The following is a 16,373-nucleotide window of genomic DNA, read 5'->3' as shown; positions in this document are numbered from 1 at the left end:
ACCCGGAAGTGACGATGCTTAAGAACGATGCTCATTTCCGACCACCACGTGCGGTTCTTCGGGATAGGGTATCGAGGATAATGGTACCGGAATTTATAAGCCAGGTTGCTGGCCGATCTAATCGACATTCCGGAGGAAAAGACGCGAAAAGGTTGGAGGTTTACGCGAGACGGCCGGGATGGAAGGAATTGCTCATCGAAATGTCTGCACGTCCAGCACCTTGCGGAACGCGAACGCCTTAGGCATTTTACTCGACCTCGTGAATCTTGGGTTTATCAGTTTTTTTGGAGGGGAAAGGAAATGTGTCCGAGATCCAAGATGCGTTTTCGGGACCAAACGGGGGCCATGAGATTATTCCAGGATGATTCAGGCCGACAAATGGGCTCCTTTCTCGAGGACTCCCACGCGGTACACCCGTCGGGTAATTCACCTTAATAACCACGCCGAAGTGCATTATCGTGATTTCACTTCTTTGTTACCTCGGGAACAGGTACTCGATGTACCGCTTCTTCGTCCCGATTGACATAACACGTTTTACCTCTTAAAACACGTACTCTTTACGCAGTGAGATATGTTGCATTTTTTAATTTTAAGGATGGAAAATGAGAGGTAATGTGCGGTTGAAAAATTTTTCTAGGAAGCTTGAGAGGGGCAGGAAGCGAGGAATTAGATGGTTATTGGATATCGGGGCTGAGGAAATCAGGAAAAATTGATTTAATAGCTCGCAGAGGAACGTCTTCCTGTCTCGGGGAGGCGCGACGTAAGACGCGTTCCCGGACCAGGGAAAGTGGTGTGACGTGTCAGCCGTGGGATCGTGGGACTCTCGACTTAATTTTGCAAGAGCCCCGCTCATAATCCACGTTAAAGGCGTGCGAACCGTGAAATGTACCCTAGGTGGGCAAGCGCGCCCCAATTACCGGAAGCCCGCCGAGGCGGTCGTTAAAGATGAGAGGAGATCTCGAAACCCGATGCCCGTAACAATGCCTCGCTTCCCCTCCTTCAACTTCCATCTCTAATTATTAATTAACAATTTTTGTCAGACTCTAAATAGTCGTCTAAAAAATATGACGCCGAAAGAGGACGAAGAGAATGCTGAAATTAAGAAGACCTCAAGAAATTGAGGTTTTGGTTCTGAAGATTATTAATTAAAACTTTTTTTTTAGGCCTTAAATGGTCCCCGAGAGAACATGGCGCTGAAAGAGACCGAGAGACTGTTGGGTTAAATGGAATTTCTGGAATTTTCCAGAATTCTCCGAGAATTCCCAGGTAATTTCTTCGGGTTTCCAAGAAACCCGGGTGACAATCAGGACGTTTAGCGAGGTACTTTCTAGCGTGCCTCGACGGCAGGTACACTTGTCGTATCTTTAGGAGTAAACGTTGTGTCAACGGAACCGGTATCTCGTATTTACATGTGGTTGCTGTTACAGGCTACCTGAATTCTGGTGCCGGTTAGATGTCATTCCACTGCGTGCAGGGTCGGAGATCTCGAAAAGTGGGCCAAGAGTTCACAGCGAGGGATAATTAAATTCCCCGGTGAGGAAAGTGTTTTCCCTTTCACAGAGGCGACGGACAGCGCGTCGTTTTGGCCGGGTCGAATTTACATGGAACTCGCTATGCCAGAGACGGACCTTCGCTCCATCTCGCCTTGTACTCCGATTTCTGCATCGAGAAGCATTTAACCAGGGTCATGGATCCCCGAAAGTAGGCCAAGAGTTCAGGAATAATTCAATTCCACGACGAAGAAAGCGTTTCCCCGTCGTCCCTGAGAGTCGTGTTACCCCGACACGATGTCCAATGACGAGGCCAATTGTGCACCAAAGGTGCAAAGACTGGACATTGCCGTGACTGGCTGTAACGAGTGCCTAAGTACGCCTCTCACTCGAAGGGGAAGTCGAAAAGAAGCTACCGACACGAATTGAGGTACCCTAATTCACGATTTACAAGCATTTACGCGTATTTCATTACATTTCTAAGCTTCTAGATGGCAATGAGGAGCGCAATGGAATGACTCGCTAGACAAAATTTGTCATTTTTCATTTTTCTTACAAGATAGCGTCACATTTTTCCAAGTTTAACGATGAGGCTTATGACGATTACGTTCACCGCGAGAGCACGGAAGCGCTCTCGGTGATCCCAGGGTTCTCTTCCTGATGGCGAGGCCCCCTCCACGGGAAGACGCTCACCTCGACGAACTGTCGGTTGAAAATCTTGGAATCTCGAAATCTAGAAATCTTCCGCGCCGTATTAGACTTACTCCTATCCGGTACGTCCAATAGACGAGTTACTTTCTTCCTCGCGAGTCTTCTCTCCCGGTGATGGGACTCCTACGTAACGTCTTCGATGCCCCTTCGATATCTCGGACCTAAGAGAACGTGTTTCGATGTAAATTGATGTATCTGGACTCGTAATGAGCTCTGCCTCGCAGCTAGATCCAGAGGCCATCGGAATTTCCTCTTCACGTCCGGACTGTTTGTAGGCTCTTCAGGGTCTGCAAAGCGAGGTCCTCGAAACAGGGAAATCGATGCCTCTTGGACGGCCCTCCAGGTTTTGCCTTATAGGGTTTTTTTTTATGGGGTATATTAACGGTGATCATACATCTTTTGACATTCAATTTTAGGAGCTGCAACGTGTCTTCGAGGAGGAGTGGACGACAATTGATTGCAGTCGGTGAAAATCTTGCGGCGGCCTTAAATCATCGGAAGTCGTTGAAGACCGCGATCTGTCTCGGTGATTTAACAGCTGATAAAAGAAATTGTAAAAGAAGCAAAAGAATTTATCCTGATTGTTTGTCGCTCTTCAGGGTCTGCAAAGCGAGGTCCTCGACCCGGGGAAACCGATGCCTCTTGGTCGGTCCTCCAGGTCTTGTTTTATAGAGTTGTTTTTTTTTTTATGGAGTATATTAATGGTGATCATACATCTTTTGACATTCAATTTTAGGAGCTGCAAGATGTTTTCGAGGAGGAGTGGATGACAATTGATTGCAGTCGGTGAAAATCTTGCGGCGGCCTTAAATCATCGGGAGTCGCCGAAGACCGCGATGTGTGTCTGGGTGATTTAACGTCCAACTGACCACAGTTGGTTTAGGCCAACTCTCGTGGTTTCTCAGAGAGTTATTTATCCTCGGAAAATTGCACCTTGTTGCCATGTACGGGCATGTATGGCCGGTAAATTCTCCGAGTTGCTTGGCACCGCGCGGCCTGCAAGAATTCCTGGAATTGGTTCCATCGAATCGCCAAAATTCCTGGAAATTTTTCATAAATTTCACCGAAAAGTGGCCAGGAAATTTATGTACACGTAACGACTAGTCGGACTGGAATCGTGACAATTCCTCGGCTTCTTTAACGCGATATTGCGAATAGGTGTCGAGAGATTTCGGTGGGGAAGGCGTGAGAGAAACCCGCCCCGTGGAAAGCAGAGGACGTAAGAATATGACTTAAATACGGATATGTGGCTTCGTACGCGGTCGAAAGCATAACCGGCAGGTATTACTCCAACGCAACGACCGCTTACATAGCGTCGCGCGCATCTTTCCTTATAATTATCACGTGGAAACGGGAGAAACGCTTCCGGTTGGCAAACCGCAAGAGGCCCAGTTCTCCGTGCTAGGATGGGTGACCCCTTGATTTACGCGATGCCTGAATCCTCTTACTTTTCAACAACCACTCGAAAATATACCCGTAATTTATTAACTATACATTACAAAATATACAAACGCGATAACCCACAATTACAGTACAGAGGGTTGAAACGAATCGAAAGCGTCATCCGCTGCATCTCGAGGTCGAAGGTTGCCTACTTTTCCCGATTTTTCGAGAGTAATTCAGTAACTAAGGCAATTTATTTGTAAAATAAGACGTCTATTTTTTTCTGAGTATTTTATATTCTATCGAAATATCGAGGAACTGGAATATCGCGAAGAAATCTTGGATTATGACGCGCGTCGCTGCAAGAGTGTTTTCCAATATGGCGGCGACGCGTAATCGCAGCCGCGACGCTTCCTGCTGCTCTTTATCGGCTCGCTTTCTTCTTCGCGAACCCGGGAGTCTCCTCAGCGGAGAAGCGCGACCTTTATAGAGGTCACTTGGAAGCACGCTCGAGTTTCACTCGAGCGAATAGCGGGTACCATCTCTCCATAGTCGATGGCCTAGCGTGCAACGGCGCTATCGGTCCGCGTCGGACATTTTCCTTCCGATTTTCGAATCCTTAGAAACTCATAATGGCGATCTATCTCGATTCTCGTTTTCGCGTGCCCTCCTCGCGAGACTATGCGAGACTTCCTCCACGTTTGCGTAAATCGTTTCCCTCGGGAATTTCGAGAGACCGAGCACGAGACAACGCAATTCCCCGAAATGGAAGTCGTGTTTCCTCCTCTTCTTTGTTCTTCTATTCAGACTCTAAGGAGAAGGGCCTCGCATTAAAACATCGAGTATGTTGAAAATAAGCGTCTCCTCGACTCTATGAATATTCAAACAGCGAGGATTGATAACAGGCTGCAGTTTTTTTATCGGGTCCCTTATCGATGGCTTCTGCATAGGAAACGGTTCGGAGCGCCGCCGCGAGATGGCGCCACGCGCGCGTCTCTTCCCTGCGCGTCAATTCAATTCTAAAGATTCTTCGATTCTACCCAACTCTGGTGTGATGGCTCATTAATGCGCAATAATAATACGCGCGTGAAGGTCACGATTTATTTGCGTCACTTAATCGCTCATTACACTGTAGAAATGAATTTTCAACGCAGTAGATCCTGCATACAGGGTACCACTCGACGTACCGATCTACATTTAACCTCAAATCTACATGTTCCCGTGGTCGAATTCGCCGCCGAAGAAAGTGCCATAATTCCTGCCGATTTCCTGGTTCAAGATAATGCAGCTCATGCCTGACCTCGGGACTACCGAAGCATCGTAATCAGCTTGAAGTTCACGGTCAGTCCGTATCGATATCAGCGCCCAGAAAATGCCAGAAAGTAAGTAACGTAACGTGTAATTAAATACGTCATGATACGTTATAAGAAGTGTTGCATAGAGGGTTTGCAATAACTAGTATTAACCTCAGGTATGCAGGGATCTATTGTGGAGGGCCCTTAACCCCCGAAGACGGTACAAGGAAGATGACCGGTGGCACTTAATTAAAGTCGTCTCGGCGCCTTATTAATGAAGGATAAAACGAGGCGCGCCTCGCTCAAGGTCGCCTCGTATCAGCGAGCGTCAGGGCGCTTTGCTTGGCTTGCTAGCGAATTTTAGTCTAGTCTCTGTCGAGCAGGCCAAACGCGAGGACGATGTTCCGGGGGAAAGCTGCGTTGGCGGTCATGGCCGTCGTCCTGATCAGCCTTGGGTCGGCCGAGGGTAAGATCATGAGCGAATGCGAGGCCGTGAAGGAGCTGCAGAACGGACGCATCTCCAGGAGCATGATCAGCAACTGGCTGTGTCTGATGAAACAAGAGAGCGGCATGGACACGCGTCTCGTTTCTGGCCCGAAAACCGCGTCCAGCTACAACTATGGAATATTCCAAATCAGCAGCCTTAAGTGGTGCACTCGCGGGAGAAAAGGCGGGATCTGTAACCAACGCTGTGAAGATTTTGCCGACGACAACATCCAGGACGACATCGCGTGCGCCAGAATCATTTATAACCAGGATGGATTCAAGGCTTGGGGTGGATGGCTGAGGCAGTGCAAGAACAAGGCCCTGCCTAATATCTCTGGCTGCAGGCGTTGAATTATCGATATTTACCGATCTATGTTTTACAATAATTGAGATTACCGGATATAGACACGAGACTGCTAAACGCTACACTTTTTGTAAGCCCGATAGGGCGGAATGGGATTTTTTGTGCCGCTGCGGAAGTTGAGCGAGAACCGCGTTGAGACGCCCTCGGGGTCGGCAGGTATTAATTCATAACACCAGGACTTCGCTAATGCGGTGTACCGGATATCTTTCTACCGGAATACAGGAATCACTGTACATCCAGGGATGTACGGTAATAAATTGTATAATTGTCGAGGGGATTGTATTTTGAGAGGAGCAGGTGTAGCGAAACTGTGCCATAAGTGTAACCATGGCTTCTGGATATTTAAACGCGGAGTTAAATGATAAGGCGCCGCAGACGGCCTTTATCTGATAAGCGGAATATGCTCGTTTACTCTCATTTTTACCTACGAGTCGATTACACACCGGGTACTTCTGTTCCGCACCCGCTGTTAGCCAAGTTCCGAATGTTGCGTCGAAGCCCGAGTGCATCTACCCAGAACAAAGGCATTTAGCTAACGAACGCCGATTCCGGGAAGGGTAAAATTCACCGCGACCGATCGTCGTGACGTCGATCTTAGAAACGGACGGAAAGACCGCACGTGAAAGTCCATAAAGTTTCATAAGTCCCGTAAGTTACGATTAGCCGGCTCGTGCCTTACGCCGTAAAGAACCCGCGTTACCCAGAAGCCACCGGCCGCCATTTGCAATTCCTTCCTGCGCTTCCCGTGGGGATCCTTTTAGGATTTCCGCATAATACGCCGACTCGGTCTTACAAATCCACCGTGAACCCGGAACAATCCACAACTTTGCGAGAACTACTGAACTTTGTAACATTTCCTATCTGAAACAGGCCGTAGAGTCGGAAAAACGTCGAGATAATTATTCACGCGTCCCCCCGCCGGCGACGCGCCGCATTTTCCTCGTTCCATGAAGATAACGGGAGATTATTGAGAAGGCGTAAAAAATGGAAGAAAAATGGGGGAACTGGAAGATTCGAAGATTCGAAGACACGAGCGGACCAGCACGAGGGAAAGTTTCGCCGCAGGCCTTTGAGAATCCCCTTCTCGATTCTTTTCCTCTAAACTCCTCTCGTGTTCCTTCCTCCCCTCCGCGAACCTGTACATTAAATATCCGAGAAACTCATCACGGTAAAACTGGACACGGTAAAACGGCAGAACGTGAGCGAGCAGCTTTACGGAAGTCAAAAACGGTGGAATTTGCACCTTGGGAATCAATTTCGGCATGCGTTAACCTCGCCGATCGCCGGGTTTCGATGATGACGCGATATGCAAATCGATATAATAAATAATCCCCGATTTAGGCGCCGGGGAATTTCAGGTTTTTCTAGGAGGGGCTTACCCGTAAAGGAACATTTTCGGGTTTTGATCTTTACGGGGGAGGACGTACGAAGTTTGTTTAAGGATTTATTTATTCCTTGTATAAATTCAAATAAAAATTATATCTCGGCTTCTAGAGTCGTCGGGAATTTCGCGCCTCGGGTGCACGAGACGATCTACATTTAATTAATTCAATCCATTCGTTGTACACCTAATATACTATCTTAAACACAGCGATTCGGATTGACTACTCTGGACATTTTTAATCGAGCGATCAATTGTCCTACTCAAGATCTTTATAGAATTACGTTAAAACTTATTGCAAATCGCGCAGGCCAGATGTATCGTACAATTTACAAGTGCGGAAAGCTCTAAACTAAAGAAGGAAATTTACCACCGTCGGGCATTTCGTTTCGTTTTTTCCTGGTAACCTAGTATCAGCGAAACTGACAATTCTACCTAGACTTTTAGTTAAAATAGTAAAATCTGCGGACAGGCCTGGTCGGATGCATCACAGAATGTTTGGCCACTTTGTGCAGTGTTCTCTTAAATCTGGCAGAAAAAAAAAAATGAGAGTTTGTTCGGAGCAGTCTGTACACATTTTTCAGCTACCTAGAAGAGTTTGGGGGACTTAGGGGACTTTCACCTCCCGGGGCCATTTACCCTCTTCCTTCGTTCCCTGGCGAACCTGAGGTACTCTGGATGTTTGTAGATAATCTTTGCGAGTAATTCCGTGCCCGCGTAAGTGTCCGCTCTCGTTCCTTTGCACATCAACAATTGGGATTCGGGCAAGTCCTCGTTGCACTCGACTTCGTGGTAGACGTGCACGAGGTTCCTATCAACGGCCCTAAAAATCGTCAGATTGGACTTGACGACCTTCTCGAACAGGTCCACGTCCTCCTTCCCCCAACCATTGATGGACAAGTCGAAGCCACCCACGGTTTCGTAGTCCTCTTTGTAAAGAGATACTATCCCAAACCCAAACTGTCTCCAGTACCCACTAAAGTCGTTCACGAGCATGTCGTCTCGCTTCTTCCGGTCTCCATACACGACTTTGGGGTCGAACTGACTATACACTATGGGGAAATACACCTGCCGGTTGACGATGGTGTTCAGCCGTATCCTGGTGAGAGCCTCTCTCGTGAAAACGATGTCGACGTCGATGAAGAAGAGGAGGTCTTCTCTCTTGGACCTCGTCACGCCGAGATGAAGAGCTCGCGCTCTGGAGAAATTCCCAGAGCCTAGAACCACGTCCATCCGCGAACTCGGGTGCTTGTACTTTAAATCGTCTATTAAGGTCAATGGTCTCGTCAAGTTGGCCTCCAACTTGTCGGGGAACAGGACCAGCAGGAGCTCCACGTTCTCCTGGTGCTGGAGGCACACTTCTTCGTACTTCTTCAGGAACCTCTCGAGGATCTCGTACCTTCCCGAGAGGGGAAGCACGAAACGGATCAATTTATCCATTGGACTCTTCGGATCTCTGCGATGACCCAGGCCGAAGCTGAGGAGACCTCCGTGGAGCAAGCTCTTCAGGGATTTCTCGTTCCTCGGGCCTTCTGGCGCCAATTCTACGCCGTCCACCACTTCTCTGATCTCCAGACCTGAAACGCGAAATTAGTTTATATCCGAGGTAGTCAAAATAAATTAGATCCATGAATATTTTCTTTATCTTCCGTTTTCAGGGAGAAGAATCGGAGAATACCGTTGAAGTGTTGGTGCAGGTAGACGTGCCTTCTGACTGGAATCGTCAACTTCCGGCCCCTGTACTTCCGGTAAACCAGAAGGAGATCCAAGATGGTGTCCGCTCCGAAAACGTCCACTCTCCGGTAGCCGTACAAAGCTGATCTTTCCTCCACGATTCTTCCACGTTGTCGAGAGCAGGCATTAATGGAGGCCATAACTTCTCTCGTGATGTCTTCCAGGCCCTCCTTGATGTGACTGTGGATCCTTCTTCGGGGATTCGAGTCTCTCAAACTGAACTCCGACCTCGAGATGAAGTCCCAAGGTATCACTTCCTTGACCGATTTGGGCTTGAAAGCCGTAAGTCCCGCAGGGACACCTACAATATTCAATACACCCAGCAATGTAAAGAAATCCTCCACATTTTTTTTCAGACCTGGTTTAACTAATTCAAGCTCGAGTGAAATTCTACCGAGAAATTTCGTGTCGCCTGGATAATCCTCGGAGTCGGATGTAACAGGAAACAGCGGCACGTTTTTGGCCAAGGAGTGAAATTCGAGATTTTCGATGCCGATGTTCAACTGCTTGGCAGATGTGTGGATGTCTCTGTGCAACTGGATCCTTTCCTGCTGGAGGTCTTGTATCTTGAGACCCTGCAACGGTTAGTTAAATAAATAAATATTATTCCCAAAGGAAAGCCCGAAGTTTCGGCCATACGAGTCTCGGTTATAAATATTGCTTCCGAGCGGAGTTAAAATAGACATTCCCGCGGCCCACTCTTATTCATTTTTAAATAGATCGGTTTAAAGTCTGGGGTGAACAACACGTGTGCGAATTGCGACGGAATTTTTCCTTTTTTTTTCCCACGCTAAGAGATTCGATTTCTATGCACGAATCTATACAGCCAGTTACATCACCCTCGGAACGCACTTTCATGCAATTATGCAGTCTGTTCATGTACAAAAGAATCTATTCCACTTGTTGCGTCACAGCGGAGACTCACTTTCATGTAATTGTGGAGTCTATACATGTAAGGAGGACTTTTGACGGGATGCAAAGTGATGGCTCGGTGGACTTCTTTCCTCTTCAGGTTCCCGGTAAAAGCTTGCTCCCCGCTGCTATTGTGATACAAAATGGACTGCATCTGTAACAAGGAAGATACCATCGATATTACGGAAGGTATAGAATCCCACCATTTTTTTTTACGAAATTCATTACACGCGGAATCAGGTATTCCGGTCCGTTTGAAAACGGTAACAACCACTTGATATTCGTTAGACCGAATGGAACCAAGTTGAAGACTGCAGAACTCCTTATCGGTCCAGCGAGGCATGCTTCCTTCAGGAAATTATGCACATTTGACGTACACTCGAGTGCCCATAATGCTGACCGACCCTGCATTGTCTTACATTCTACATTATCGTAACTGCCGAGTTAACCGAAAAGGTCACCGCAGCTCCTTCTGGACCGACGATATGGAAAAACGTCCCAGATAAAAACTGTCCCTCACATCGTGCCCCACAACTATCGTAAGGAACATTTATTCCTATCACGTAACGTTAAGCGGAGAAATCAGTCTTCGTCTCAATTGGTTTAAGAGATGGATGAGTACGCCCTCGCGGACGCTCGTACGTCCTGAAGTAATTTACCGTTACCGCGTGAGGCATATAAATCGCGACTCTCTCCGCAACGTCACGCAATTCGGGAAAACGTCTCGAATAAAAGTTGTTCCTTATATCATGAGCTGAAACTTTTGTGGGAACTATTTTTCTGTATCATGCGAGCCTGGCGATAAAAGTGGGTCTTCACGTGGCGCCGCGAAGGGGGACGAGTCCTCTCGACGTACGTCCTAACGTAATTCAACGGCGGTGCGTAATGCATGTAAATTAAGAATAATTCAATCGAGCCCGAGAAACCAGAAACTATGTTAGTGCATGCATACAAACCGGACGCTAGGTCTTGACGAGTCTGCAGAGCGTACGCGCGCGCATACGTTATGGATGTATTCCACATTTAGCTTAAGTGAGATGGTACTATCTACAGATGAGGATGTTGCCTGTTACGAATAAGTGAATCGTACCCTGCTAACCCAGTGGTCGGATCGTTCAACTATTCGTCTTGGCATTGAGGTGATTCTTCGGGGCTGATTTCAATTGGATTCGATGTGGCTAAACGAGCCTCGACCTCGCGCAATTCGCCCATCCGATACTTCGAATCGACCATCAAATGCCAATTCTGAATTTTTATTCAGCCTCGTTATGGAACAATTGAGCTGCAGAAAATGTTTCTAGAAATGCTTATATACTAAACAAATTATTGCAAATAAATTATCATCCCTAAATTATCGAATAGAATTTTCTGCAGAATTTTAAGTTTAGAGCCGACCAGTAATTCCGGTAAGATGAAAGACATGCAAAGTGGAGTAATTAGGAAGACCTTCGTTACAGACAGCATGCCGAGCGATTAGACTCCATCAAGTCCCCTTTGCCAAGCCGAATCTATAGCGCACCATAAAATAATTAACATCGGTTATTGCAAATCGAGACTATTTTCAATTTCAAGATACCTCGTAGCTCCAGGTGCAGGGTATCCCGGCGTACCTCCTGACGCACCTGCCTAGTTCTACGTCTTCATGAGTGGTGTACAAATTTTTCAGGCAATGCTTGATATGGGGAATGATCCTCCTGAGGGTCTCCCTGGATAGAACGACCCCAGGGCCGCCCATGCAGAAGTTCTCATCGTACTCCAGCGAGAGCAATCCAAACTCTTCGGAATTCCCTCTTCCAGCCTGACCGATGTACCTGTTCCTCCTGGAGTCGACGGACCTGAGGAGCTTTTCGAGCTGATCCATCCTAACATAGACGTCGTCATCGGCCCTGAAGAACCACTCGAACCTGTCGCCATAGTTCTTCCACATATACTGGAGCATCAGGAAGGACTTCTTCTGAGGAGGGTAGCTATCGTCCACCGTGGGAAGAGGAACCAGAGGAAGGTCAGGGCAATTCGACGGAACCCTGGAGCTCTCCGAAGAGAAGAAGGCGATTTTTCCTGGGACCTCGGACCCCCAAGTCTCGTAAACGGCCTTCGCTCTGGTGCTAAGATACTTCTGAGCGGTCATGACGCCCACCAGCAACAAACTAGAAGACGAATTGCTGATTCCACCGTCTTTTCGCGGGTCGATGTTCCTTAGAGGCGAAGACTGGTCGTTCGGGTCCATAGTTTGGTTGGGTCCGGCCTTGTGGGTCCCATTTGCCGGGCTCAGGAGGAGCGTAGGCAGCATCTCGTAGTTCAGGATCGAGAATCCCAGGATCAGGCCCAAGATCAGGCCCAGGAAGGCTCCGGCTAAGCCGCGTTGTTTACGCATCACTGGTTGCTCCCTCACCTCCAGCATGGATGCTCCTCCTTGGGTCGTTCCCCCGGGATCGTGTCGGGACGCTCTTCGGCCCTGGATTTCTCACCCATGTGGACTGCCAGGTGGGACTTTCTTCTTTTTCTGCAGGCCACGTGGCCGAGGTTTGGAGATCCCGCCTCGTCACGGGCTGGAATTTACGAGACCGAGGCCTGATCCCGGAATGGATCCCTGACGCCTCCGCGCTCCATTGCGGTCGGGCCTGAGACCCTGAACTCGACCCTGAACAATTTTCCCTGGCCTTCCGGGTGGGATCCGACTTTCAGATTTTAATTTATAGGTGTTCCGGGAATGAGAAGCGCCGAGGGCCTTGCACGAGAGTTATCAAGAGGCTCCTTTCGTCGACACAATCGTGGAGATACGGTAGCAAGGTCCGCCCCTGGAAATTATGGTACATTTTTTACTCTCGCTATTTATTACACTTGTACTGTCATTTTTTTTTCACTTTCAGGCTTTTATAAGTAATACCTAGTGGGTGATACAGTCTTAAGAGTCACAGATACCTCAAGGAAAATCTCGCAAGTCGGTTGCTGCAGCCTTCGGCGGTTCCCAGGAACTCCCTCTGATGTCTTCGAATGCCGAACGGAGAACAGTCGGCGATTGTTCGGTTTTTGTGCCCTTGGTTTCTTTTAGAGGATATCTTTCCCTTCTCGATTGCCCTCGGTCCGGCCCCGGGCGTTCGGTCGGCTCTTTTTTTCTCTTTTCCCCCTTTTAGACCGTCATACGAGGCTTTCGGCGGGTTTCTTCTTCTGCCGCCGACGTTTTTCGAGGAGGGCTTCGAGGAAACCGATTCACTCCGCCTTGCTTTTTATTATTTATTCGATGGTTTACGTGCCGATAAAATGTTCTCCACGTTGTCCGCGTCCTCCTCCGAATCGCTTATCACCGTTAGAGGATTTTTCTCGTACTCGTCGCAGTCTTTTTTTTAACGCCACTCCATTTTCTTCTTCTAATGGTCACCGGGACGCCGACGCGGTCTCTCAAACGCTTTGCCATCTGCAACAAATGTTGACAATTTTGCAAACGGGGATTTCTCCAATTGCCACGAAGGCCTTCGTCGTTGGTTTCCTTTTTCGGGATTTTCGATTCGAAGGTCCCTCGGTTATTTGCCCGGCACTTAAGTCCACTCGTTAGTGAATAATTTGCATGCCACACAAAGTAAATATTGCACGTCCATCGCGTCAATGTACACACCTCGTTGCGACACGGCGCGGTGTTGGAAAAACGTACAAACGTTGTATAAAATTATTTACCACGGACTTTTTTCTACCCGACATTTTTATTCTGCATGAAATTGCACGTAGCGATATCGAATTGAGCGATGCCTGAGTGGAATATAATGACATGTTATACTCATGGAGCATGAAACCCGAAACGCGTAACATAATAGATAAAGGTCTTACCTGCTTAGGAAATGAATTATTATGCAACGGTATTACGCAGATTGCGGGCGAGACTTCGTCCTCGATCTGCATCTGATTTATCTGAAACCCATTGCGAGCGAGAGTTGAATATAAAACGCGCTAAAGTGTATCTAAAGTTCTGTAAAATTCGGATATCACGTCTTTGGAATGCGTGTAATAAGTATTTTAATATTGATAACTGCAATCGCGAGTATCCCGGTAGTCCGCACGGCCGGATAATCCGGACGTCCGCGATCCGGATTACGGACGTCACTATCCGGATATCCGTTTAGTCGGTTAATTTCAACAGTCATCGAGACATCTGGCTGCTGCCACGATCCAAACGCAGCAGTTCTCTTTCGCGGGTATACTAAAAGCATAACAAACGGTCGCGCAAAAAGCTCCCGTAAAAAGAGACGCTATTTCGGGTTCCAAGCCGCGCGGAAACCGCCCGACGACGGAGGCTAACTTGAGGCACGATTTAAGCCAAAAGAAGTGGAATCGCGAATACCGATTCACCTGAACGTTCCATTGCGACTTGGTTTAGATGATGATTCGTGTACTTCTGATATGTTAATGATATATTAACGATTTTTCAGTCAATTATTAGCGTGGAGTCTACCAGGAAATAAACTGTGAGACCCCACTCATGGCACGATTACATGCGAGCCCGTTATGGGAACAAGTCGACCCCCTGTGGGACCGATTGCGAGGTACTCCATCCTCCGACCATAATCCCAGATAACCATTTAATTGCAATCTGTATAAACAGATTGCTCCACGAGTTCATCGCCATCCGTCCCCGTTGGTTGACCGGCATTCGCGTAGCCGCATAAAAGAAGCGTCCAAGAAACTAGCAAATAGTTATCCCATATTAGCAGCCTCGGTAATACAAGCCGTCCATTCCAGATATTCCCTCTAAACCATGCATTGAAATCTTTTGCACGTCAGCGGCCCGTCTAGTCTAAATCACAGATTTTAACATCGAACCCCCCCAAGAATCGGTCTCCTTCCTTAATCCATTTATAGTGAATCGAACCAATAGATACTAAGCCGGTTAAAAATCCTCGCGACTGTTTAAATATTTATACATTCTCTTTATAGATTTTTAACTGACGAAATACCACGGTTAATGGCAACGATTAACACCGGAGCCCCAACTGGGTGCTGGTCAAGATCTAGGTACTCCCCAAGGCATCCGCACCCCACATCGTTATCTCACGATGCGTTAACATCGGTACCCCCTCACCTTGCATCCTTTATCGGCCGAATTGGACGCGAAAATTCCCGATAACCGTCTTCCGCTTTCTCGCCGGTTACGTATCTGGGGCAGTCCAAGCACGCCGGCTCGGGCAGCGACGCGGATAACCGGTTCCACCGAAACCGGCAAACGGCGCGCCTAGCCGCCGCGAGCTGAGCCGTCGACAGGAGGCCTAAGGTCGGGGTCGTCGCGTTTCACCGTTATGACGCCCCGGCCCTCTGCTCGGCGTCGCTCGTCGAAGATCGTCGACGCTCGGAGTCGATCGCTACGCGAAGATGCGCCGATCGCGGGCCCGACTGGGCCCGGCGCGCACTTCTGGGCTCTGCCGGGCCCTTTAGGTTAAGGAGTGGGAAAAGTGGAGGGAAGCCTCGAGAACGGGAATGAGTCGGGATGAGGCGACTCCGCGGACTGGCGCGACCGGCGCGGCGCGGCCACGACTAATCGGGGAACGGCGCTGGGAAGGGTCCGGATCGGCTGGGCAGCTCCATAAATGTATGCCCGTGTAGCTGTACAGTTGAACCGTTGAATGTACGACGAGTTTAAGTCTTCACATCCGTAAGGTGTCGCGACTGCCTCCAGGCTCGATTGCTCTCCTCGACTGACGTAACTTGCCAAACTTGACGCGCTTTATGCGAGTCGCGTGCCTCTTCCCTGGAATTATCAGGATATGTAAATCTGAAGTCGTCGAGGGAGAAGTACTAGATTTTTATACCTACCGCTGGAGTTTATACGATTTCCTGGAGAGAATCGAGGGATTTAATGAATTACAACCGAATGCATGAATAACGTAAGGGTTTTCTAGTGTTTCATTTGCTTACTGTAAGTATCTTTGGAGAAAATCGACGAAGAGTGGTTTGCGACTTGGGAGACGAGAAGGAGGTTCAACGCGCTGCCGCCAGGCGGCGCCACTTCTCAGGGCAAAGATAAATGTAGGAGTTCCGGATATCGTCGTCGGTACCAGTCATCTCCGTCGATACTTAGTTGAGACGCGAACCTGGTTCATCTGAAAAAATGTAGACTTTAAGCCTATCCGGATAGGAAGCTCTTAATTATAAGGTTCATCGGTCACCGATTCGGTGGTTATTTCGAAGATTCGAATTTTCGCGGTATGAGGGAAGACGGAATCCGAGGATGCGCTTTGATTGGTCGATTTAACCTATAATTTTGAGGTTGGTTACCTTTTCTTGTCCAATGCTAGCGTCGCGGCGAGGTGCCTCACCACCGGAGTCACCCCCACCACCGAAAATTGCGGCGAGTCTCCCGCCCGCGATTTTGACTAGCGCAGTAGCGGAAGTGACGCTTGTCGCTTCGTTACGTTTACATTCTGTTCTCGACTCGGGCATCGCGTTCATCGCGGGGAGCCATTACTCCTCGTCCACGCTAAGGCATTGTGCCATATTCCCGCTTGCGACCAGCAGCCTACCGTCGCTCTGCTAGTTTTAAGTGAAATATTATGAGAGTGAAGACCGAAATGGACGACGACGAAAAGGGGTGAGTGCATACCTGATCGCGGCGACTCGCGCCGAGACCCGGC

At 48.4% G+C, this 16,373-nt stretch overlaps 3 protein-coding genes and 1 long non-coding RNA gene across 10 annotated transcripts in view; 3 read left to right on the top strand and 1 right to left on the bottom strand.

Moving 5' to 3' along the window:
- The first annotated feature begins 4,636 nt into the window (after nt 1–4,636).
- LOC105698653 (lysozyme c-1-like) lies at nt 4,637–6,001 on the top strand. 2 transcript variants are annotated; one of them, XM_012423087.2, is made up of 2 exons: nt 4,637–4,966; nt 5,056–6,001. In XM_012423087.2, exon 2 carries the CDS (start codon nt 5,279–5,281, stop codon nt 5,714–5,716), a length of 438 nt encoding a protein of 145 aa, XP_012278510.1. In that variant the 5' UTR covers nt 4,637–4,966; nt 5,056–5,278; the 3' UTR covers nt 5,717–6,001. The 2 variants fall into 2 exon arrangements, with proteins under 2 accessions (XP_012278510.1, XP_012278512.1); XM_012423089.2 differs by having other exon boundaries at nt 5,044–6,001.
- Nucleotides 6,002–7,160: 1,159 nt separating this feature from the next.
- LOC105698651 (chondroitin sulfate synthase 1) lies at nt 7,161–12,180 on the bottom strand. The gene is made up of 5 exons (XM_012423085.1): nt 11,333–12,180; nt 9,770–9,910; nt 9,239–9,419; nt 8,789–9,145; nt 7,161–8,687 (listed from the first exon to the last, which is right to left on the bottom strand). The coding sequence occupies exons 1-5, from the start codon at nt 12,155–12,157 to the stop codon at nt 7,729–7,731; spliced, it is 2,463 nt and encodes an 820-aa protein (XP_012278508.1). The 5' UTR covers nt 12,158–12,180; the 3' UTR covers nt 7,161–7,728.
- On the top strand, nt 8,987–11,110 carry LOC105698654. Its single transcript, XR_001103939.2, has 4 exons — nt 8,987–9,091; nt 9,201–9,427; nt 9,857–9,945; nt 10,045–11,110. It is a non-coding gene; the product is annotated as an uncharacterized LOC105698654 (long non-coding RNA).
- Nucleotides 12,181–16,144: 3,964 nt separating the features above from the next.
- LOC105698623 (heterogeneous nuclear ribonucleoprotein 27C) overlaps nt 16,145–16,373 on the top strand; it is a 30,819-nt gene continuing 30,590 nt past the window's right edge. For all 6 annotated transcript variants that reach the window (XM_012423017.1, XM_012423016.1, XM_012423013.1 and 3 more), the window contains exon 1: nt 16,145–16,330. In XM_012423017.1, coding sequence (XP_012278440.1) covers nt 16,293–16,330 — 38 coding nt within the window. In that variant the 5' untranslated portion in view covers nt 16,145–16,292. The remainder of the gene's footprint in view (nt 16,331–16,373) is intronic.

This window comes from Orussus abietinus, unplaced genomic scaffold, assembly GCF_000612105.2.
Source record: "Orussus abietinus isolate OABI.00-Male unplaced genomic scaffold, Oabi_2.0 scaffold31, whole genome shotgun sequence".
Classification (NCBI taxonomy): Eukaryota; Metazoa; Arthropoda; class Insecta; order Hymenoptera; family Orussidae; genus Orussus; species Orussus abietinus.
This window is presented reverse-complemented; position numbering and strand designations above follow the sequence as displayed.